Genomic DNA, 22,885 nt, shown 5'->3' with positions numbered 1-22,885 from the left:
ATTACAAGAATTGAACAATACTCTGTGTCTTGGAATCGGGAAATGGGTTTTTTAAAAATTAGAATAACAAAGTGTAGCATTACTATAAGCAATGCCTTGACAACATAAACACCATTAGACAGTAGCCCTCTGTCCAACTATAATGAGATAAAGTAAAAATATCAAATTGCATGGCACGCCCTTTCAAATTTCATTCCTATATATTCTGGTGCATGCTCAATCAACTTAGAAGGCGATCTGGTAAAAATGAGTTCCTTCCTGATCTTTTCTTGGCTGTTCCTGTTTCATGAAATATGTTTAACTGCATCAGGTAATATGGCTTAAATTATAAACATTCTTGCTCTTGCTCTTTCTTGTTCCCCTTCTCTATGCTGACCTTACAAATTGATAGTTAATGATGGGAAGAATTTGTTGCAAAGGAACATATGAAGCTGACTTGAGTATTTAAGACTCCATCAAAACATACAAGCTATTCTCAATATAGGTGTTGTTAGTTTCATCCTAAATTTGGCAAAATCTTACCTGCTTTTGGAAATTATAATATATTGATGATGGGCAGGTTTGAACAGAAGATACTGGGGGAAGTCAATGAGGAAAGGCGGGAAAGAAGTACAGTGGTGCCTCGCAAGACGAAATTAATTCGTTCCGCGAGTCGTTTTGTATTGCAAAAATTTCGTCTTGCGGTTTTCCAATTTAAACAAAGCAAAGCAAAAAAAAATCATCCTGCGAAGCACAGCCATAGAAAAATTTGTCTTGCGAGTCAACAAAAAGATCACAAAACGCTTTCGTCTTGCGAGTTTTTCGTTGTGTGAGGCATTTGTCTTGCGAGGTACCACTGTAGAATGTTAAAATAAGTACGTACAGGATATTTCTCAAGATGAGGGGCTATTAGATATCATGGCTGGGGACACAGTCCCATACAGATTTACTATGGCAAATGACGTCTCAGTTCCAGATAAGAGTAGGAATCATACAGAAGCAATCCTCCAACTGAATAATCAGACATTCAGTTGCAATTTTGTTGCCTTTTCTCTGTGTACACACATTTGAGAATAATGAATACCCAGTGAAGAGTACTCTAGTGAGCACAGGTTTTTAGCTCAAGGACTTCGTGAGTATTAGATGTAAATGCTCATGAAGGTGTAAAAATAGGTATCTACCTTCACTCTCTTTCCATTCTCCAAGTCCCAGAAGGCAAGGGAAGACAGAGTGAGCAGGGATGGTGGTAAACAGCCGTGGCCTCAAGCTCTGGCAGGACCAGTGCCAAACAGTGCACCTCACTCCTATTCTGTCAAGGCCAGAATTGGTTGGTATTTGTGGGGAAATGAGTCCTTCAGGCGTGTTTTAAGTGTCCCAAAATAAAATACAGTACTGATATTTAGATTTGCTGATCAATGTTCCTATTTCTTTAGGAACAACAACTATTGCAGAAACTACTGGTGAGTCCCTCCCTCTTACTTTTTCTCATCCCAAGTGTGACTTTTTCCACAAGCAGGATTCCCTGTTACATGGATCACATGCGAGTTCTGGTGAGAAATGTTCCTAAGGTAGCTGAGCCATTGTTTTGACACAAAGGAAAAAAAGAAAAAAGACTTGTGGTGCCTGTTGCAGTTTCTAGGCTGTGGTTAGCCATTCCTGGCTCAAATGGAAGTAAATCAGGTTGCCCACCCCACCCCAAATATGAATGGTTTGGCAAACTGTTGAATTCCTTGTGAACAGGTTTATCATTCTGAAAAGAGAACCTATGTCTTTAAACCTATGCTGGGGGGTGTTTTGGGACAAGGAGGTAAGCTGGATTCACTGGGCTTGTGGGTCTAGTCCAGGCATCCCCAAACTGTGGCTCTCCAGATGTTTTGGCCTACAACTCCCATGATCCCTAGCAAAGAGGACCAGTGGTCAGGGATGATGGGAATTGTAGTCCAAAAAATTTGGAGGGCCGAAGTTTGGGGGTGCCTGGTGTAGTCCTTATTCCTGATGGCAGCCCTCTGCTTGTGGTGCATGGGTTATTTGGCTCAGATGACCAGATTTGGAAGCTACAGCAAACCTCCACTGCCTTTCCATTCTCTAAGGCCCAGAAACTTACCTTAGGCCAAGGGAAGCAGAGGCAGCAGGGATGGCGGCAGAAGAAACCTCCCCTCTATGCCAAACACCATGTTCTAGAGAGAATTGGTTGGTAGTTGTGGGGAAAGGAGCCCTTCAGGAGTCTTCTAAGCCTGCCGAAATAAATAAATAAATAAATAAATTTGCTGATCATTGTTCATCTTTCTTTAGGACCAGCAATGTTTGCACAAACTACTGGTGAGTGCCTGCCTTCTACTTTTTCACATTCCAGTTGTGACCTTTTTTTGCAAGCAAGACTGTCTGCTACATGGTGGAGTGTCTAAGCTTCAGTGAGAAATGTTCTTAAGGTTGCTGAGTCATTTTTTTATGACACAAAGTAAAAAATGAAAACGACTTTGCATGGAAATTCACATATAAGTGTGGAACTGGAAGCAATGGGCATGTTGTATTGGGAAGCATAACCATCTGATCTAGAATAAAAACACTGTTCCTTCTTTCCCTTGTTCTCTGATCAAGAAAACATCACTTTTTAAGAAATGCTATATTTCTATCCTGAAAAAATAGCATTTACAAACAAACAAACAAACAAACAAACATATTGAATTGGGTGGGCCCATGAAATATATCCTGTGTTATAGAGTATCCTATGCTGGAGATCGGGTAAACTGGATTCAGTCCTTATAAGCACCAGGGTCTAGGTGAAGACAGAGAATTGTTACCAGGATTGCTTTTGGGGGGTGGGGGGTGGGACTGAGATAATCAGTGTTTAATTGTATGTTTACTAGGAATCCATGAATGTGGCAATACTTTCTCAAATCCATCTCAGTCGTTTTCTGGCCCGTATTACAATGGTGATGGAAGCATCATGCAGTGTCTCTGGACAATCCATTCCTATGATTTTAGCCCTATAGTGCTAACTCTTGATTATATGAGGTAAGTACTCACTTTATTTGATACTGCAAACTTTGAGATGGGACGGGACCCAGGAGCTCTTGCTTGAAATAAGATGGTTTTGTGCTCTTTTATCTTCACAGATTGGACTGTACTCATGAATATGTTCATGTCTACGATGGAATGGTTTATCAATCAGCACTACTTGGGAATATATGCAGTGGCTGGGGTTGGGTATTCACTTCCTATACAGGCACGATGACAGTTCTGCTCCACAGACAGTCTTATTACTCAGGCACTGGCTTTTTTGCCTATTACGATATACCAGGTAATCTTGGAAGTCATACATTTCTTTTCCCTACAGCCAAATATATTTGCTTTTTGTTGGACTAGAATCTCAACACTTTTGGCATCTGAGATTTTGTTTTGGATTAAAATATAGGTGCCTAACGCAGCCAAAGTCCTCCTCATGGAACAAAATTTCAGAGTTAAATTCACCCAACTCTCATGGGCTATTTATATAAATTAAATAAAATAGGTGTGTACTGCCCATAAGATTTACCTTGCATATGCACCTGTATCACTAGGATCAAGTCAGTCTGTTTTGGACCCATTTTGTGCCTTTTCCATAAGATTTGTTATTTGGGCCAAATCAGCTCTGTTAAATCAGAATTTCTGTTTCCCCCACATTGGCTAAACTTTTTTTTTCTTGTCACAGAATTGCTTGGTGTTTGTAGGCTAATGAGCCCTTCAAGAGTGTTGTAAGCCTGCCAGATTGCAGGCAGATCCCTCCAGAGGGTTTTGTGCATTACAGCCACCTTGTAACATGAAGTCAGTTGTGGGTGTGGGTGTGTGCCTGCTTTGACCTCTGCTTGTCTTCAGAGTGCCATGTTGACTGTGGGAAGGCCATGGCTGAGTGGCACGGCACATATTTGCATGCAAAGGTCCCAGATCTGGTGCACAGCATCTCCAGGTGGTGCTGGGAGAGATTACATCTGAAGAACTGGGGAGCTGCAGCTGAAAGTGACATTTAGTCTTTTTCACAAGGCTGTTTACTATGGACTTGGTACTGCTCATGCATTCGAGTTTTGCACAGCATCCACATGGCATAGTCTTCATCAAAATGCAGCCAGTCCCATTTTATCTTCTCATTTAATCTGTATTAAATGGGGGTGATATGGAAGGACATTTTGATGAGGAAATCGGAACTGATATAGTTAGCTCCCCAGTTTGGGGGCATGTTAGTGACTGGGAAGGCATTGAACCCTTCAGGATGGAAAGGAGTTGGATTCCCCCCTAACATGGGTAAATGTGGTATGTATGGGAACTTTTAGCACCTTTGTCTGAAACTCTTTGCTCCATATTGATAGGACAAGATGCTTGACACTGAGGAGGAGGGACCTGATTGCCCTCTTCAAGGCTGGACAGCTCTTTCCACCTTTGGAGAGAAAGACCCAGTGCTTCCTATGGCCCCAGGGACACCATCCCAGGGACCATAGATAGGGTTGAAGGACATATTGTTTTTATATGCACTTTGTTTATTTAAACCCCCCCCCCTTTTCAACAATTCACCATTCATTTACAAGTAAATGCTGTATACTTGTAAGATCATTTGGTATTAAAGCAAAATTCACTGCCAGTGCTACCCCTCCCCTTAAATGGGTTTAATTGTAATGCTGCTCTGAATCCTTTTTGTTTGTTTCTTTTCAAAGAATTAACCACAGAATTCCCGCAAACTACCGGTAAGGAAAATGTGCTACTTATTTTAAAATCTGCTACATAAGACATACTTTGACTTAGTATTAAAACAAAATTCACTGCTACAAAAGCCATGGGCGTAGGCAGGAGGGGGCAGGAGGGGGCAATTGCCCCCCCTAGAAGCAGGGCCGCTGGCCAGCCTGCCCCACTGCCCGCCCGGTGCCGTCTCCCTTCTCCCTGGCTGGCTGTGGGGCGGGCGGAGGGAAAGCACCAGAGTCGTGCAAAGCGTTTGGCTGGCTTTCCCTCCCTCCGCCCCACAGCCAGCAAGGGAGAAGGGAGACGTCCCTTCTAGCCGGCTGGCTGTGGGGCGGGCGGAGGGAAAGCCAGGCAACCGCTTTGCGCAGCTCTGGGGCTTTCCCTCCACCTGCCCCAGCGATTGCAGAGGGGGAGGAGGGGATCGGAGCAGCCCGATTTCGGGCTGATCCTGGCTCCCCCTCGCCCCTGCCGATGGCGGAGGGGGAGGAGGGAGTCGGAGCAGCCCGATTTCAGGCTGATCCTGGCTCCCCCTCGTCCCTTCCGATCGCGGAGGGGGAGGAGGGAGTCGGAGCAGCCCGATTTCAGGCTGATCCTGGCTCCCCCTCGTCCCTGCCGATCGCGGAGGGGGAGGAGGGAGTCGGAGCAGCCCGATTTCGGGCTGATCCTGGCTCCCCCTCGTCCCTTCCGATCATGGAGGGGGAGGAGGGAGTCGGAGCAGCCTGATTTCGGGCTGATCCTGGCTCCCCCTCGTCCCTGCCGATCGCGGAGGGGGAGGAGGGAGTCAGAGCAGCCCGAAATCGGGCTGCTCCGATGTGGCCCCGCCCCCCACCCCTTGCCCCCGCCCCTTCCCACCCCTTGCCCCCCTGATTTTCATCCTGGCTACGTCCCTGACAAAAGCTGGGATTTCCAGTGATGTTGCTCTTAATTCTTGTTTTTCCTATATTACCATCTTTTCAAAGAATTAACCACAGGACTCCCACAAACTACCGGTAAGGAAAATCTGCTACTTATTTAAAAATCTGCTAAATATATATACTATGTATTAGATGACTTAGTATCTAAGAAGTCAACCTCATGCCTCCAGTTTTAGATGGTGCAGAACTTAAATGCCAAAAGATCTCACTTTTGTCATGTGTCTTTTTCTGCAGAAGAAGTTTCTATAATGGAACAAACAGTCTCACCCAGAGGTAAGTTCAGTGTTCGCCATAATAGAGGCCTGTGTAAATTGGGGAGAATAAGCAAAACCTTGGAGTCAAATCAAAGGCTTTAAACTTCCTTTAAGAAAGGAACCAGCTTAAGTTTAAGTTCAGCATGATCCAAAAGGATCTCGTTCCGGTTCACATTGCTTCCTTTACAAAAAGGAATAATGTAACATTAACATTTCTTTTTTGGAGGGGGGTATATTTTGCACAATTGCAAGAAATCCCCTAACATAAAACACATTTGTTTTTTTCAAGCCAATATAGAACTGGGGAGATATGTTAAGTTTCATTAGTTATTAATGTAAAAGGCCTCCACAGCAACTACTCTCTTGATGAGCTGCCACAAAATCAACATGTTGAAATTCTGATGCCAGCAGAGTCTGTCACTTAAGTTGGGGGTGGTGAGAACCTGGGTTTACAAGAATTATTTTTAAAAAAGCCCAAAATGGGCATCTGTTCAGTATCTTCCACTACTCCCAAGATGGAGGTGCAATCTATAGAAGGAGGGAAGGGTGACATCCCTCTTGTTTCAACAAGAAAGCAAATGATCAGTGACAATCGCCCTGGTAAAGGAAAGGTCCCACATTGACAAGTGAATGGAAATAGGCAGGATTAGAAGTAGTGGCCTCATTCTGACATGGAACCAGTACCACATGTGATTCTTTTCTGAAGCAGTTCTGCTGGCTTATAACAAAATTGATGCTGAATATGGACCAGCAGATGTGATTTACTTATGTTCATTGGGGATCTTTTTCTTAATATTCATGCTGCCTAAACATTTCTTTTACTATTTGCTTTAATCCACAGCTTCCAGAGAACCTCATACAACAGGTATATTTCATTCATTATTTGCCTAATTGCTTCAACATGTAAGGGGGAAAAAATTAAACTGTAAATTCTTCCAAATCATGGCTTCCATTTCTTATCTTTGGACATGAACAATGCCCAGTGCTAAACAGGCTTCCTGAACCATTGACCTGCTCATAATTGGTTTGGCCAAAGTAATGGTACAGAAGTCAACCTCATACCTCCAGTTTTTGATGGTGCAGAATTTAAATGACAAAAGATCTCACTTTTTCTTTATTCTCCTTTTTTCTTTTTTGCAGAAGTTCCTACAACGGAATCAGCAGTCTCACCCAGAGGTAAGTTCAGTGTTCGTCATAAGAGAGGCCTGTGAAAATTTGGGAGAATAAGCAACCCCTTGGAGTCAAATCAAAGGCTTGAAACTTGCTTTAAGAAAGGAACCAGCTTAAGTTTAAGTTCAGCATGAACCAAAAGGAACTCGTTCCGGTTCACATTGCTTCCTTTACAAAACACACATGTTCGGTCCACTGCAGTTCACAGCTCAATTCAAGGTCATGGAAAGTATGCTTGGCAAATTCAAGCAAAGAACTTTTTGTTTTGACAGGAATAATGTAACATTAACATTTCTTTTTCGGAGGGGAGTATATTCTGCACAACTGCAAGAAATCCCCTAAAATAGAACACATTTGTTTTTTCAAGGCAATATAGAACTGGGGAGATATGTTAAGTTTCATTAGTTATTTATGTAAAAGGCCTCCACAGCAACTACTCTCTTGATGAGCTGCCACAAAGTCAACATGTTGTAATTCTGATGCCAGCAGAGTCTGTCACTTAAGTTGGGGGTGGTGAGCACCTGGGTTTACAAGAATTGCTTCTCTAAGGATGGTTTTGCATTGTTCCAAGATCCCCCCATGAGACTGGTCGGTGGGAACAACAGATGTGAAGGACGCGTGGAACTTAACTACAGAGGAAGCTGGGGGACAGTCTGTGATGATGGCTGGGACTTAAATGATGCGCAGGTTGTTTGCAGAAAGCTTGGATGTGGATTGGCTTTGTCAGCACCAGGAAATGCCCGTTTTGGCCAAGGCCCTGGACAGATTCTCCTGGATGATGTAAACTGCAGAGGGAATGAAACTTCTCTGGAGCTGTGCTCCCATCGCGAGTGGGGAAGTCACAATTGTGGCCATAATGAAGACGCTGGTGTCATATGCTCAGGTAACTTTCTAATCCTTTGTATTTAAGTCTTCTAATATATTTCTAACAGTGGGGATCTCATTGCAAGAAGACGAATAAATGGTGAAATGGTGTAAAGTCTATTTAGTAAATTCCATGGCCACAGCTTCTGCACTGTGTTGGGATTACAGTATTGCATAAAAACTTAATTATTAAAAAAAGCCCTGAATGGGCATCTGTGCAGTATCTTCCACTACTCCCAAGATGGAGGTGCAATCTATAGAAGGAGGCAAGGGTGACATCCCTCTTGTTTCAACAAGAAAGCAAGTGATCAGTGACAATCGCCCTGGTAAAGGAAAGGTCCCACATTGACAAGTGAATGGAAATAGGCAGGATTAGAAGTAGTGGCCTCATTCTGACATGGAACCAGTACCACATGTGATTCTTTTCTGAAGCAGTTCTGCTGGCTTATAACAAAATTGATGCTGAATATGGACCAACAGATGTGATTCACTTATGTTCATTGGGGATCTTTTTCTTAATATTCATGCTGCCTAAACATTTCTTTTACTATTTGCTTTAATCCACAGCTTCCAGAGAACCTCATACAACAGGTATATTTCATTCATTATTTGCCTAATTCCTTCAACATATAAGGGGGGGGGAATTAAACTGTAAATTCTTCCAAATCATGGCTTCCATTGTTTATCTTTGGACATGAACAAAGCCGCAGTGGTAAACAGGCTCATTGGACCATGTATGATGGTAATATTCGCCTGCTCGAAATGGGTTTGGCCAAAGTGACGGTACAGAAGTCAATCTCATGCCTACACTTTTAGATGGTGCAGAATTGAGATGCCAGTAGATCTCACTTTTGTCATATGTTTGTTTCTGCAGAAGTTCCTACACATGAGCCAGCAGTTTCACCCAGAGGTAAGTTCAGTGTTCGCCATAAGAGAGGCCTGTGAAAATTGGGGAGAATGAGCAAAACCTTGGTGTTCAGCATGACCCAAGAGGAACTTGTTCCGGTTCACATTGCTTCCTTTACAAAACACACATGTTCAGTCCACTGGAGTTCACAGCTCAATTCATGGTCATGGAAAGTATGCTTGGCAAGTTCAAGCAGAGAGCTTTTTGTTTTGACAGGAATAATGTAACATTAACATTAGTTTTTCGGAGGGGAGTATATTTTGCACAATTGCAAGAAATCCCCTAACATAGAACAAATTTGTTTTTTTCAAGCTAATATAGAACTGGGGAGATATGTTAAGTTTCATTAGTTATTAATGTAAAAGGCCTCCACAGCAACTACTCTCTTGATGAGCTGCCACAAAGTCAACATATTGACATTCTGATGCCAGCAGAGTCTGTCACTTAAGTTGGGGGTGGTGAGCACCTGGGTTTACAATAATTGCTTCTCTAAGGATGGTTTTGCATTGTTCCAAGATCCCCCCCATGAGACTGGTCGGTGTCCGCCTTAAAAATCAAATTGTCCCCCTGTGGGCCATGGGCTCCACCTTGGGAACCACAGATCTAAAGTCAGTATGTTGAAATCCTAATGCCAGTAGAGTATGATGCTTAGGTTAGGGATGGGGAGAACCTGGGTTTACAATAATTGCTTCTCTAAGGATGGTTTTGCATTGTTCCAAGATCCCCCCATGAGACTGGTCGGTGTCCGCCTTAAAAATCAAATTGTCCCCCTGTGGGCCATGGGCTCCACCTTGGGAACCACAGATCTAAAGTCAGTATGTTGAAATCCTAATGCCAGTAGAGTATGATGCTTAGGTTAGGGATGGGGAGAACCTGGGTTTACAATAATTGCTTCTCTAAGGATGGTTTTGCATTGTTCCAAGATCCCCCCATGAGACTGGTCGGTGTCCGCCTTAAAAATCAAATTGTCCCCCTGTGGGCCATGGGCTCCACCTTGGGAACCACAGATCTAAAGTCAGTATGTTGAAATCCTAATGCCAGTAGAGTCTGATGCTTAGGTTAGGGATGGGGAGAACCTGGGTTTACAAGAATTGCTTCTCTAAGGATGGTTTTGCATTGTTCCAAGATCCCCCCATGAGACTGGTCGGTGGGAACAACAGATGTGAAGGACGCGTGGAACTCAACTTCAGAGGAAGCTGGGGGACAGTCTGTGATGATGGCTGGGACTTAAATGATGCGCAGGTTGTTTGCAGAAAGCTTGGATGTGGATTGGCTTTGACAGCACCAGGAAGTGCCCGTTTTGGCCAAGGCCCTGGACAGATTCTCCTGGATGATGTAAACTGCAGAGGGAATGAAACTTCTCTGGAGCTGTGCTCCCATCGGGGGTGGGGAAGTCACAATTGTGGTCATAATGAGGACGCTGGTGTCATATGCTCAGGTAACTTTCTGATCCTTTGTATTTAGTCTTCTAATATATTTCTAACATTGGGGATTTCATTGCAAGAAGACGAAGAAATGGTGAAATGGTATAAAGTCTATTTGGTAAATTGTGACAGTTTTTGCTTCCTATTGGGATTATTGCATAAAATGTTGTTATTATAAAGTGGCATCTGTGCAATATTCTCTACCTCCTCCTAAGATGGTGGTGCATTCTGTAGAAATAGGCAAATAACATGTTGAGGTGACATGCCTCCTGTTTCAACAGGAAAGCAAGGCATGAGTGTCAGTTGTTCTGGTCAAGGAAAGATGCTATGTTTGTGTAATTCCTTCAACATTTAAGGAAACGTTTTTGAAGGTGTAGGTTCTTCCAGATCATAGCTTCCATTTTAATCTTTGGACATGAACAATGCCCAGTGCTAAACAGGCTTCCTGAACCATTGACCTGCTCATAATTGGTTTGGCCAAAGTAATGGTACAGAAGTCAACCTCATACCTCCAGTTTTTGATGGTGCAGAATTTAAATGACAAAAGATCTCACTTTTTCTTTATTCTCCTTTTTTCTTTTTTGCAGAAGTTCCTACAACGGAATCAGCAGTCTCACCCAGAGGTAAGTTCAGTGTTCGTCATAAGAGAGGCCTGTGAAAATTTGGGAGAATAAGCAACCCCTTGGAGTCAAATCAAAGGCTTGAAATTTGCTTTAAGAAAGGAACCAGCTTAAGTTTAAGTTCAGCATGAACCAAAAGGAACTCGTTCCGGTTCACATTGCTTCCTTTACAAAACACACATGTTCGGTCCACTGCAGTTCACAGCTCAATTCAAGGTCATGGAAAGTATGCTTGGCAAGTTCAAGCAAAGAACTTCTTGTTTTGACAGGAATAATGTAACATTAACATTTCTTTTTCGGAGGGGAGTATATTTTGCACAATTGCAAGAAATCCCCTAACATAGAACACATTTGTTTTTTCAAGCCAATATAGAACTGGGGAGATATGTTAAGTTTCATTAATTATTAATGTAAAAGGCCTCCACAGCAACTACTCTCTTGATGAGCTGCCACAAAGTCAGCATGTTGAAATTCTGATGCCAGCAGAGTCTGTCACTTAAGTTGGGGATGGTGAGCACCTGGGTTTACAAGAAATGCCTCTCTAAGGATGGTTTTGCATTGTTCCAAGATCCCCCCATGAGACTGGTCGGTGTGTCCCCCTTAAAAATCAAATTGTCCCCCTGTGGGCCATGGGCTCCACCTTGGGAACCACAGATCTAAAGTCAGTATGTTGAAATCCTAATGCCAGTAGAGTCTGATGCTTAGGTTAGGGATGGGGAGCACCTGGGTTTACAAGAATTGCTTCTCTAAGGATGGTTTTGCATTGTTCCAAGATCCCCCCATGAGACTGGTCGGTGGGAACAACAGATGTGAAGGACGCGTGGAACTCAACTACAGAGGAAGCTGGGGGACAGTCTGTGATGATGGCTGGGATTTAAATGATGCGCAGGTTGTTTGCAGAAAGCTTGGATGTGGATTGGCTTTGTCAGCACCAGGAAATGCCCCTTTTGGCCAAGGATCTGGCCAGATTCTCCTGGATGATGTAAACTGCAGAGGGAATGAAACTTCTCTGGAGCTGTGCTTCCATCGGGGATGGGGAAGTCACAATTGTGGCCATAATGAAGACGCTGGTGTCATATGCTCAGGTAAATTTCTGATCCTTTGTATTTAGTCTTCTAATATATTTCTAACAGTGGGGAGCTCATTGCAAGAAGACGAATAAATGGTGAAATGGTATAAGTCTATTAGGTAAATTCCATGGCCACACCTTCTGCACTGTGTTGGGATTACAGTATTGCATAAAAACTTAATTATTATTTTTTTAAAGCCCTAAATGGGCATCTGTGCAGTATCTTCCACTACTCCCAAGATGGAGGTGCAATCTATAGAAGGAGGCAAGGGTGACATCCCTCTTGTTTCAACAAGAAAGCAAGTGATCAGTGACAATTGCCCTGGTAAAGGACAAGTGAATGGAAATAGGCAGGATTAGATGTAGTGCCCCCATTCTGACATGGAACCAGTACCACATGTGATTCTTTTCTGAAGCAGTTCTGCTGGCTTATAACAAAATTGATGCTGAATATGGACCAGCAGATGTGATTTACTTATGTTCATTGGGGATCTTTTTCTTAATATTCATGCTGCCTAAACATTTCTTTTACTATTTGCTTTAATCCACAGCTTCCAGAGAACCTCTTACAACAGGTATATTTCATTCATTATTTGCCTAATTCCTTCAACATATAAGGGGGGAAATTAAACTGTAAATTCTTCCAAATCATGGCTTCCATTTCTTATCTTTGGACATGAACAATGCCCAGTGCTAAACAGGCTTCTTGAACCATTGACCTGCTCATAATTGGTTTGACCAAAGCGATGGTACAGAAGTCAACCTCATACCTCCAGTTTTAGATGGTGAAGAATTTAAATGACAAAAGATCTCACTTTCGTCTTTTTTTTTGGCAGAAGTTCCTACAACGGAATCAGCAGTCTCACCCAGAGGTAAGTTCAGTGTTCGCCATAAGAGAGGCCTGTGAAAATTGCGGAGAATAAGCAAAACCTTGGAGTCAAATCAAAGGCTTGAAACTTGCTTTAAGAAAGAAACCAGCTTAAGTTTAAGTTCAGCATGATCCAAAAGGAACTCGTTCCAGTTCACATTGCTTCCTTTACAAAACACACATGTTCGGTCCACTGCAGTTCACAGCTCAATTCAAGGTCATGGAAAGTATGCTTGGCAAGTTCAAGCAAAGAACTTCTTGTTTTGACAGGAATAATGTAACATTAACATTTCTTTTTCAGAGGGGAGTATATTCTGCACAACTGCAAGAAATCCCCTAACATAGAACAAATTTGTTTTTTCAAGGCAATATAGAACTGGGGAGATATGTTAAGTTTCATTAATTATTAATGTAAAAGGCCTCCACAGCAACTACTCTCTTGATGAGCTGCCACAAAGTCAGCATGTTGAAATTCTGATGCCAGCAGAGTCTGTCACTTAAGTTGGGGGTGGTGAGCACCTGGGTTTACAAGAATTGCTTCTCTAAGGATGGTTTTGCATTGTTCCAAGATCCCCCCATGAGACTGGTCGGTGTCCGCCTTAAAAATCAAATTGTCCACCTGTGGGCCATGGGCTCCACCTTGGGAACCACAGATCTAAAGTCAGTATGTTGAAATCCTAATGCCAGTAGAGTCTGATGCTTAGGTTAGGGATGGGGAGAACCTGGGTTTACAAGAATTGCTTCTCTAAGGATGGTTTTGCATTGTTCCAAGATCCCCCCATGAGACTGGTCGGTGGGAACAACAGATGTGAAGGACGCGTGGAACTCAACTACAGAGGAAGCTGGGGGACAGTCTGTGATGATGGCTGGGACTTAAATGATGCGCAGGTTGTTTGCAGAAAGCTTGGATGTGGATTGGCTTTGTCAGCACCAGGAAATGCCCGTTTTGGCCAAGGCCCTGGACAGATTCTCCTGGATGATGTAAACTGCAGAGGGAATGAAACTTCTCTGGAGCTGTGCTCCCATCGGGGGTGGGGAAGTCACAATTGTGGTCATAATGAGGACGCTGGTGTCATATGCTCAGGTAACTTTCCGATCCTTCATATTTAATCTTCTAATATATTTCTAACAGTGTAGATCTCATTGCAGGAAGACTAATAAACGCTATATGGTAATGGGGAAATGGTATAAGTCTATTTGGTAAATTCTGTGGCCACAGCTTCTGCTTCCTATTGGGATTATTACATAAAACGTTTTTATTACAAAGCCTTAAAGGGGCATCTGTGCAATATTCTCCACTACTCCCAAGATGGAGGTGCATTCTGTAGAAAGAGGCGAATAACTTGTTGAGGTGATATCCATCCTGTTTCAACAAGGCATGAGTTTCAACAAGGCATGAGTTTCAGTTGCTCTGGTCAAGGAAAGATCCTATGTTGCCATGCGGATGGAAGTAGGCAAGATTAATTGCAGTGCCTTTATTCTTCCAGAGACATAGCACTGCGTGCGATTCTTCTGGGAATCTGTTCTGCTGGATTGTAACAAAATAGATGCAGAATATCAACCAGCAGATGCCACTATTTTATGTACATCAAGGGTCTTTTTCTTAATATTTATGTTGACTGAATATTCTTATCATTTGTTTATTCACAGCTTCCAGAAGACCTAATGCCACAGGTACATTTTATTTGCCTGATTCCTTCAACATTCAAGGAAAAGTTGTTGAAGATGTAGATAGTTTCAGATCACAGCTTCAATTTTTATCTTTGGACATGGACAAAGCCTAGTGGTAAACAAGCTCATTGGACCATGTATGACGGCAATATTCACCTGCTCAAAATTGGTTTGGCCAAAGTGATGGTACAGAAGTCAACCTCATGCCTACACTTTTAGATGGTGCAGAATTCAAATGCCAATAGATCTCATTTTTGTCATGTGTTTGTTTCTGCAGAAGAAGTTCCTACAAGTGAGCCAGCAGTTTCACCCAGAGGTAAGTTCAGTGTTTGCTATAAGGTACGCCTGTGAAAATTGGAGAGAATGATCAAGAACCTTGGAGTCAAATTAAAGGCTGGAATGTTCCTTTTAAAAAGTAACAAGCTTAAGTGCAGTGCAGTTCACAATTCTATTCAAGGTCATGCAAATTATACATGGGGAAAATGTAGCATTCATGGGGGGGGAGTTTATTTTGTATGATTGAAAAAATCCCTAACTTACAACAGATTTATTATTTAAAGGCAATACATATAGAATAGTATTGCCTATGTAAGAATGATATTTTATTGTTCTAAGATGCTTCCATGAGACTGGTCGGTGGGAACAACACATGTGAAGGACGCGTGGAACTCAACTACAGAGGAAGCTGGGGGACAGTCTGTGATGATGGCTGGGACTTAAATGATGCGCAGGTTGTCTGCAGAAAGCTTGGATGTGGATTGGCTTTGTCAGCACCAGGAAGTGCCCATTTTGGCCAAGGCCCTGGACAGATTCTCCTGGATGATGTAAACTGCAGAGGGAATGAACCTTCTCTGGAGCTGTGCTCCCATCGGGGGTGGGGAAGTCACAACTGTGGTCATCATGAAGACGCTGGTGTCATATGCTCAGGTAACTTTCTGATCCTTTGTATTTCCGAGCACAATTCAAAGTGTTGGTGCTGACCTTTAACCCCTAAATGGCCTCGGCCCAGTATACCTGAAGGAGTGTCTCCACCCCTATCGTTCTGCCCGGACACTGACGTCCAGTGCCGAGGGCCTTCTGGCGGTTCCCTCGTTGCGAGAAGCCAAGTTGCAGGGAACCAGGCAGAGGGCCTTCTCGGTAGTGGCATCCGCCCTGTGGAATGCCCTCCCATCAGATGTCAAAGAGAAAAACAGCTACCAGATTTTTAGAAGACATCTGAAGGCAGCCCTGTTTAGGGAGGCTTTTAATGTTTAATCGATTAATTTATTTTATTTTTCTGTTGGAAGCCGCTCAGTGTGGCTGGGGATGTCCAGCCCGATGGGTGGGGTATAAATATATTATTATTATTATTATTATTATTATTATTAGTCTTCTAATATATTTCTAACAGTGGAGATCTCATTGCAGGAAGACTAATAAATGGTATATGGTAATGGGGAAATGGTATAAGTCTATTTGGTAAATTCTGTGGCCACAGCTTCGGCTTCCTATTGGGATTATTACATAAAACGTTTTTATTAAAAAGCCTTAAAGGGGCATCTGTGCAATATTCTCCACTACACCCAAGATGGAGTTGCATTCTGTAGAAAGAGGCAAATAACTTGTTGAGGTGATATCCATCCTGTTTCAACAGGAAAGCAAGGCATGAGTTTCAGTTGCTCTGGTCAAGGAAAGATCCTATGTTGCCATGCGGATGGAAGTAGGCAGGATTAATTGCAGTGCCTTTATTCTTCCAGAGACTGCGTGCAATTCTTCTGGGAATCTGTTCTGCTGGATTGTAACAAAATAGATGCAGAATATCAACCAGCAGATGTCACTATTTTATGTACATCAAGGGTCTTTTTCTTAATATTTATGCTGGCTGAATATTTTTATTATTTGTTTATCCACAGCTTCCAGAACACCTAATACAACAGGTACATTTTATTTCTTATTTGTCTGATTCTCTCAGCATTTGAGGGCAACTTTTTTTAGATGCTGATTCTTCCATTTTTATCTTTGTTCATAAACAATGTTAAACTGACCATGTATGATGAAAATATTGTGCTGCTTAGAATTGGTGGGGCAAAGGTGATGGCACAGACGTCAACCTCATGCCTACACTTTTAGATTGTGCAGAATTTAAATGCCTATAGATCTCACTTTAGTCATGCTTTTGTTTCTGCAGCTCTTCCTACAAGTCCCACAGCAGTTAAATCCAGAAGTAAGTTCAAAGTTCTCCATAAGATATAATTGTGAAAATCAGGGAGAATGAGTAAGAACCTTGGAATCAAATCAAAGCCTTGAAAGTTTGTTTTAAGAAGCAACTAGTTCAGTTCAAGTTTACCTCTTTAATTGTTTAGTTCATGTTCAGTTCACAGTTCAGTTCTAGTACATCCCAAATATCCTTTCCAAATTGTTTCCAGCATACAGAATGTTATAACTTGCTCCTGTATAATATCTACTAAAGAAGACTGAATTATTATCCTTATGTTTAGAGGCCAAAAGAATGTATAGAATTAAAAAAGACAAATAAAAGAATGAACCTAAAGATGAACTAAAAATCGCTGAATGTTCTACCCCCAAAATGAACTTAATCACATTCAGTTCAGTCTGCAATTATAGGAACTGCTTTTAGGTGTAGTTCAAAGATTTTTTTTTTAATTTCGTGAATTTCGTGAACTGGTTCATTCCAAGCATTGAGTCAAATGCAATCTACCTAACTAGTCTGAATACAATGTCTGATGCTTACAGAGATGTAATTGTGTTTAAGATATATCTTCTGTCACAGGTACAGTGTGGACACAGGTAAGGAAGTCACAGGCAACCCTTCTTCTTTGCAAAGTGCATCAAAGTGCAAAGTGGGAAGACTCTGGCACCATGCAAGATTGAGCAACTACATTTAACAAAACTGTGTTTGCGTTTTACACTATTCAATGCTGTTTCTGTTTGGCATCATTTAGCCCTTTCATGTTCTGGAGAATACATGGTTGTAAGCATCAGCAGAGCGTATCTCCGATTGCTGGGTTATAATGCACAGAGTCTGTACTTGAATTCTTCAGACTATTTCTGCGCACCTCAGATTACACAATACTATGTGGTCTTCAATATACCATTCAGTGGGTGTGGCACAATGAGACAGGTAAGAAAAAGAGCTTTAAAAACCAAATCTACATTCTGCCGTTATCTATGTAAGCTTTGTAAGCTTGCTGTTTTAAAGATGGGGAAAGTATTCTATCTTTTGGTCCAGCAAACACTAACATTAAGGGAACCCTTGGGAAATCCATATTGCTTCTTCTCTACCCTGCCATAGATCCAGATTCCTCCTCTTTCTTTTACGATGTTTAGAAGAAATATCAGAATTAACCTTGAACCATATGATCACTGCTTAATGTTAGTCTTAACTAGGATTTGAGACTACAATTCAAGATTAGTTTGGGAACCTAGGATAAAGAGAAAATGTCAGCAATTTGCCATACCATTTAAAGCAGACAGTATTGCAGGTAAATTCTGACATTTCTCTTAATCATAGAAAAAGCAGGAGTGGGGAATTTGCTCCAGAAAGAGAAAGTGATGTGAGGAGGAAAGAAACATATTTTCCTGAAACTGTCTCCCGGATTTAGTAAGCCAGCTAATTCTGGCCCTTTGAATATTTTGCATTTTTAAAAGTGTATATAGTCCAAGTTTTTTTGTCTCCAATTTCTTCTCTTTTAAACTAATAGTTTAAAAGAAAGAAAAAAGAATTTAAAAACTGTTAAAGAAATCCAACACTTTGAAAATCAGGTGTCATCTCAACATTAATTGCCTTCTTTTATAAGAAATGTTGTAATATTTTTGCCTGTTTCTATGTGTTTCTATTCTCAGCTACTTAAAGTATCTTAGATTTCTTATATCTCTCCTACCTTTAAAAAAATTAAAATAAAATTTCTGAACATACAAGGTGACTTTCATAACTATATGTCTGGAATGTCAGGACATTTTAAAGTGATTAAGTACAGAGGGTGCTTTATATATGGTGGTTACTGATTTATGTGTACTGTTGACATATCTCGTTTCCTCCTGTCCTTTAGCAGGCAAATAATGGCACTATAATCTATTCCAACATAATCAAGACATCAGCTTCTGGTTATATCATTACAAGAAATAGTAACTTTCAGTTTCACGTCTTGTGTGAAATGAACAAGACTGCTGTTGTAGAGACAATGTTTGTTGCTCGTAATTCAACTGACATTACTGCAGTAGGACATGGCAGTTACAACGTGACACTTGCCTTCTTTGAGTCGAGGTATTTCAACTATCAAATTCGCTCTTCTCCATATTTTGTGGCACTCAATCAAGAGCTCTACCTCCAAGCTACTCTCCACAGTTCTGATCCAAACTTAGTACTATTTCTAGACACGTGTGAAGCATCTCCAAACTCTGGTGACTTCAAAACTCTGACCTATGACTTATGGAGGAGTGGGTGAGTATGTTTTAGATAAAAATGTTTAGATACAAACTTAGAAGAAACACTTGCCATTCGACTTATAAAGAAGCAGATTTAAGGCTAAGCACACACTCTTATTCACATTATGTAGAGTAAACCATACTGAGCTCAATTGGAGTTTTGAGTAGGCACGCATAGGAATGCACTTAAATGTTTATTTTTGCTATGGGCAAGAGGAGTTGCTATTCTCTCAAACTTGAACATTAGCACACATTTTAATTCTGACATAATACTTCTTAAGAAAATCTAGAAAGAACCCACTATGCTATCTACAAATATTTGCTACTGAATGGAATAATAAAGATGGATGTTTGCTGCTACGTTGTGTCATCATCCAAATTTTCTCATACAAAAGCAAGGCAAAAGTATACTTTGAGCTGGGCTGAGCAAAGTGTTGTTGCTGTTTTTTGTTGCATACACATGGTGTCCCTGCCAGATGTCTTTTTTGATTGAGACTAACTTCCTAATTCTATAAAAGAAAATTAAACTATATCCATTTAGAAAATTCAAAAATCCGTTCTGACTGACAGCCATAACCCCACTGTAGTCCTCCAGACACTTACCATTTCCAGAGCATTCTCCAACTGGGGTTGTGGAGTTGCTCCTCCCCATTTAGAACATAAGAATATATGATAAACCCTGCAGGATCAGACCAAAGGTCCATCTAGTCTAGTATATTTTTATCCAGTGGCCAACCAGATGCCTTTGAGAAGACTGCACACAGGGCCTGATTGTCACAGCACTCTCTCCATTTGAGATTCCCTGCAACTCTTATTCAGAAGCTTAACTGCCTTCAACAGTGGAGGTCAAAGGACAGCCATTAGTGCTCATAGTTGCCGATAGCCCAATCCTCCATGAATTCCTATAATCCCCATCCAACTTGGTGGTCATCATCACTATCTTGTGGGAGTGACTCCCAAAGTTTAACTATGAGCTATGCTGTGTGTAGAAGCACTTCCACTTGTCTTGATTTCCCCCCAACCTTCATCTTCATTGGATGGCCCTGAGTTCTAGTATCTTGAGTGACTGCTTTCATATACACTGAATTTGTCTTCCATTTTGCTCTCTGAAATCCACCTCCCACTTATTGATGTTTCTTCCCATTCTTCCCCAACATGGTTCTTCATCTCCAGAGATAACATGCTTCAGAACTCCAGAAATGACTCCTATCAATGTTCAAAGTAAAGGAGTCATTATCTAAACAAACCTGCTTTTTTATTTTCAGATGCCCACGAGACTCTACCTTCAGATATCTGGGAAATCCAAGGAAAAACGAAGTTCGTTTCATGTTCAGCTCCTTTAAGTTTCTTAACTATCACAATGAAGTTTATTTGAGGTGCAAACTAGTAGTGTGTAAGGCATATGATTACTCATCCAGATGCTACCAAGGATGTTTAACTAGAAAGAAGAGGGATGCAGATGAACTTCAGGAGAAGGTGGATGTGGTTGTAGGACCAATCAAGCTTCAAAAAGAAGCTAAGGAAGACAAAAAGCAGGGTAACTTTTACTTATGATTCCTTTTCTTGTTGCAGTGATAATTCTCAAAATATATTCTGAAGTAGCCCAAAGAATACATTTTTTTTACTATTTTGCTAAACTGTATTTAAACCAATATTTATTCTGATTTTGCTTGGCAAAAGCATAGTAACATCACACAATAAAACCTCATTCTACATGGCTTCCCCTGGTAAGGTCGCATTCCCTAATGGGCAGCTTTCTTGAAGTTCTATGCCAGGAGTCTGGACCATAAAGAAGGCTGATCGCCGAAGAATTGATGCTTTTGAATTATGGTGCTGGAGGAGACTCTTGAGAGTCCCATGGACTGCTAGAAGATCAAACCTATCCATTCTTAAGGAAATCAGCCCTGAGTGCTCCCTGGAAGGACAGATCGTGAAGCTGAGGCTCCAATACTTTGGCCACCTCATGAGAATAGAAGAATCCTTGGAAAAGACCCTGATGTTGGGAAAGATTGAGGGCACTAGGAGAAGGGGACGACAGAGGACAAGATGGTTGGACAGTGTTCTCGAAGCTACGAACATGAGTTTGACCAAACTGCGGGAGGCAGTGCAAGACAGGAGTGCCTGGCGTGCTATGGTCCATGGGGTCACGAAGAGTCGGACACGACTAAACGACTAAACAACAACAACAACAATGCCAGGAGTGGCTGGAGAGTCAGGTGCAAAAGTGGACAGAGTGAAGAATTTGACTCTTATATTTATGCAGTAGGTTACATTACAGACCCACAAAAGTCAGATGTTTCTATACAGATGGACAGACAGTAGTGGCTGATGTGACAACGTAGGTTGGGAATCGCTGCTCTCCAGGTTCCAAATCCAGCAGCAGCAGAGCCAATTTGACACTCTTGCTATTTTGTGCCTGCCCGGTGCTGGGCTCCCCATACCTTGCACTTCCAGGCAATCAATATGTATTGTTGCAGTTCAAGGACACAATACAGCCAGGCATCAACAGCAGAGAAGCATGCGGAGTAGAGTCCATGAAAGGTGTGACCTGGGAAGGCCCTAGATCTTTAAGAGGGATGAAAGTGGGAGTCTAAAGCCTATTCTGTGGACCAAGATATCATTTTAACTTTCACTTCAGATGCAAATACAATGGGGGGGTGGGGAATATACTTCCCTGTGTTATATTGTCCCTTAAATAATGGGGTCTAAATTCAGTTCAATTGAAGTAAACTGGATTTTGCAAATTGCAGCTCTTAAACATTCAGGTAAGTTACATGCACCTTCATCAACTGATGAATTGCAGATTAATAGTTGAAATGTATTTTTTTGAGATAAATTATGTCTGAGATGATAGATACAATGACGAACATGCAGGGGCAAAGTTGTCCTTAAACTAGGTGTTTGAAGGACATCTCTTACAAAAATAATAGACATATATGTTGATAATTGTATACTGTAGAATGTTTTGCTGGGATTATTTGGTGAAGGGCAGGTCAGAAATCTGATGAATAAGTGGATTAACTGTGTTCTAAACTGTGTTTTTCATTTACAGAACTGGCTTAGAGTGCAAGTCTAGAAAAGGATAAAGCTGGCATCCTACTTACTGTTACTACTGTACTTTTGGCAGCCACGGTCTCCATCTGGCTTTCTTATAAGCAGCAAACTGAAACCAGCTGATTCCAATGCATCACCAATGTAAAAAATTAAGCACTTTCTGCACACAAAAAAGCTCTGTTTCTAGCATGTATTTCTAAAAGTAATCAGTTTCTTCTAAGAAAGTGGTTCATAATCCAACAAACCTACAGACAGACACATTTACATTTTAGCACAAGCAATAACTCAGTTAATTCCAAATATTGGGATTTAATATTCATACTGATCAAGAACATTAGTTATCCACAGCTGCTTTTACTTAATGGTATTGTGGAAAGGGTCTCATTCTCCTTTTAATTCCCTCCCCTTCTATTGACTATGGTTATATCATTTAAATCAAAGTCCCAGGTTATACCAGTTATGATAATAACCTTTCTATGCATAAACATTACGGTTGGGAACTTTGTATGTCAGATGTGAATACTGACTATATTTCAAGAAGGATTTGTCAGAGTCTGTAATGAAAATTTATGCCAAATTATATGAAATTTATTTTGCTTCCAAGTACTTTCCAATAAAATCCCTGCAAGTTGCCAGTGTGCATTTTTCTTCATTGCCTCGCAAGCAAACATAAATTTATTTGTATGGTTGAAAGGAAATACATGATTGGCATGAAGTGCCTAGGGACGACAGAGAAGTTTGGTCCACATTTGAATTTTGCAATGCAGTTCTCCAGTCCAGTAATGTGCGCACTAGGGTGAAGTGGGAAAATGGCCTTGGGAAAATGTCCATATCAGGCAAAATTTCATCCACAGATGTGCACAGCAGGAGCAATTTGCACTAAAATGTTGGTGAAATTGTTGTTTAAAAAATTGCAAACTGGTGTAGAGATGTAGTAAACTTAATTACTACAGAAAAGT

The 22,885-nt window shown here is 41.4% G+C and overlaps 1 protein-coding gene across 1 annotated transcript; it reads left to right on the top strand.

Moving 5' to 3' along the window:
- The first annotated feature begins 170 nt into the window (after positions 1-170).
- Positions 171-22,558, top strand: LOC148685658 (scavenger receptor cysteine-rich domain-containing protein DMBT1-like). The gene is made up of 28 exons (XM_088670446.1): positions 171-310; positions 1,413-1,439; positions 2,272-2,298; positions 2,847-2,994; positions 3,096-3,280; positions 4,665-4,694; positions 5,646-5,675; positions 5,835-5,873; positions 6,696-6,719; positions 6,995-7,030; positions 7,596-7,907; positions 8,456-8,479; positions 8,763-8,798; positions 9,922-10,233; positions 10,807-10,842; positions 11,613-11,924; positions 12,460-12,483; positions 12,745-12,780; positions 13,549-13,860; positions 14,427-14,450; positions 14,725-14,763; positions 15,063-15,374; positions 16,340-16,363; positions 16,615-16,650; positions 17,390-17,568; positions 18,497-18,888; positions 20,138-20,409; positions 21,925-22,558. Exons 1-28 carry the CDS (start codon positions 247-249, stop codon positions 21,933-21,935), a joined length of 3,303 nt encoding a protein of 1,100 aa, XP_088526572.1. The 5' UTR covers positions 171-246; the 3' UTR covers positions 21,936-22,558.
- Positions 22,559-22,885: the final 327 nt, after the last annotated feature.

Source organism: Zootoca vivipara, chromosome 5 (assembly GCF_965207765.1).
Source record: "Zootoca vivipara chromosome 5, rZooViv2.hap1.1, whole genome shotgun sequence".
NCBI lineage: Eukaryota > Metazoa > Chordata > Lepidosauria > Squamata > Lacertidae > Zootoca > Zootoca vivipara.
The sequence above is the reverse complement of the archived record's forward strand: the minus strand, read 5'-3'. Positions and strand labels throughout refer to the sequence as shown.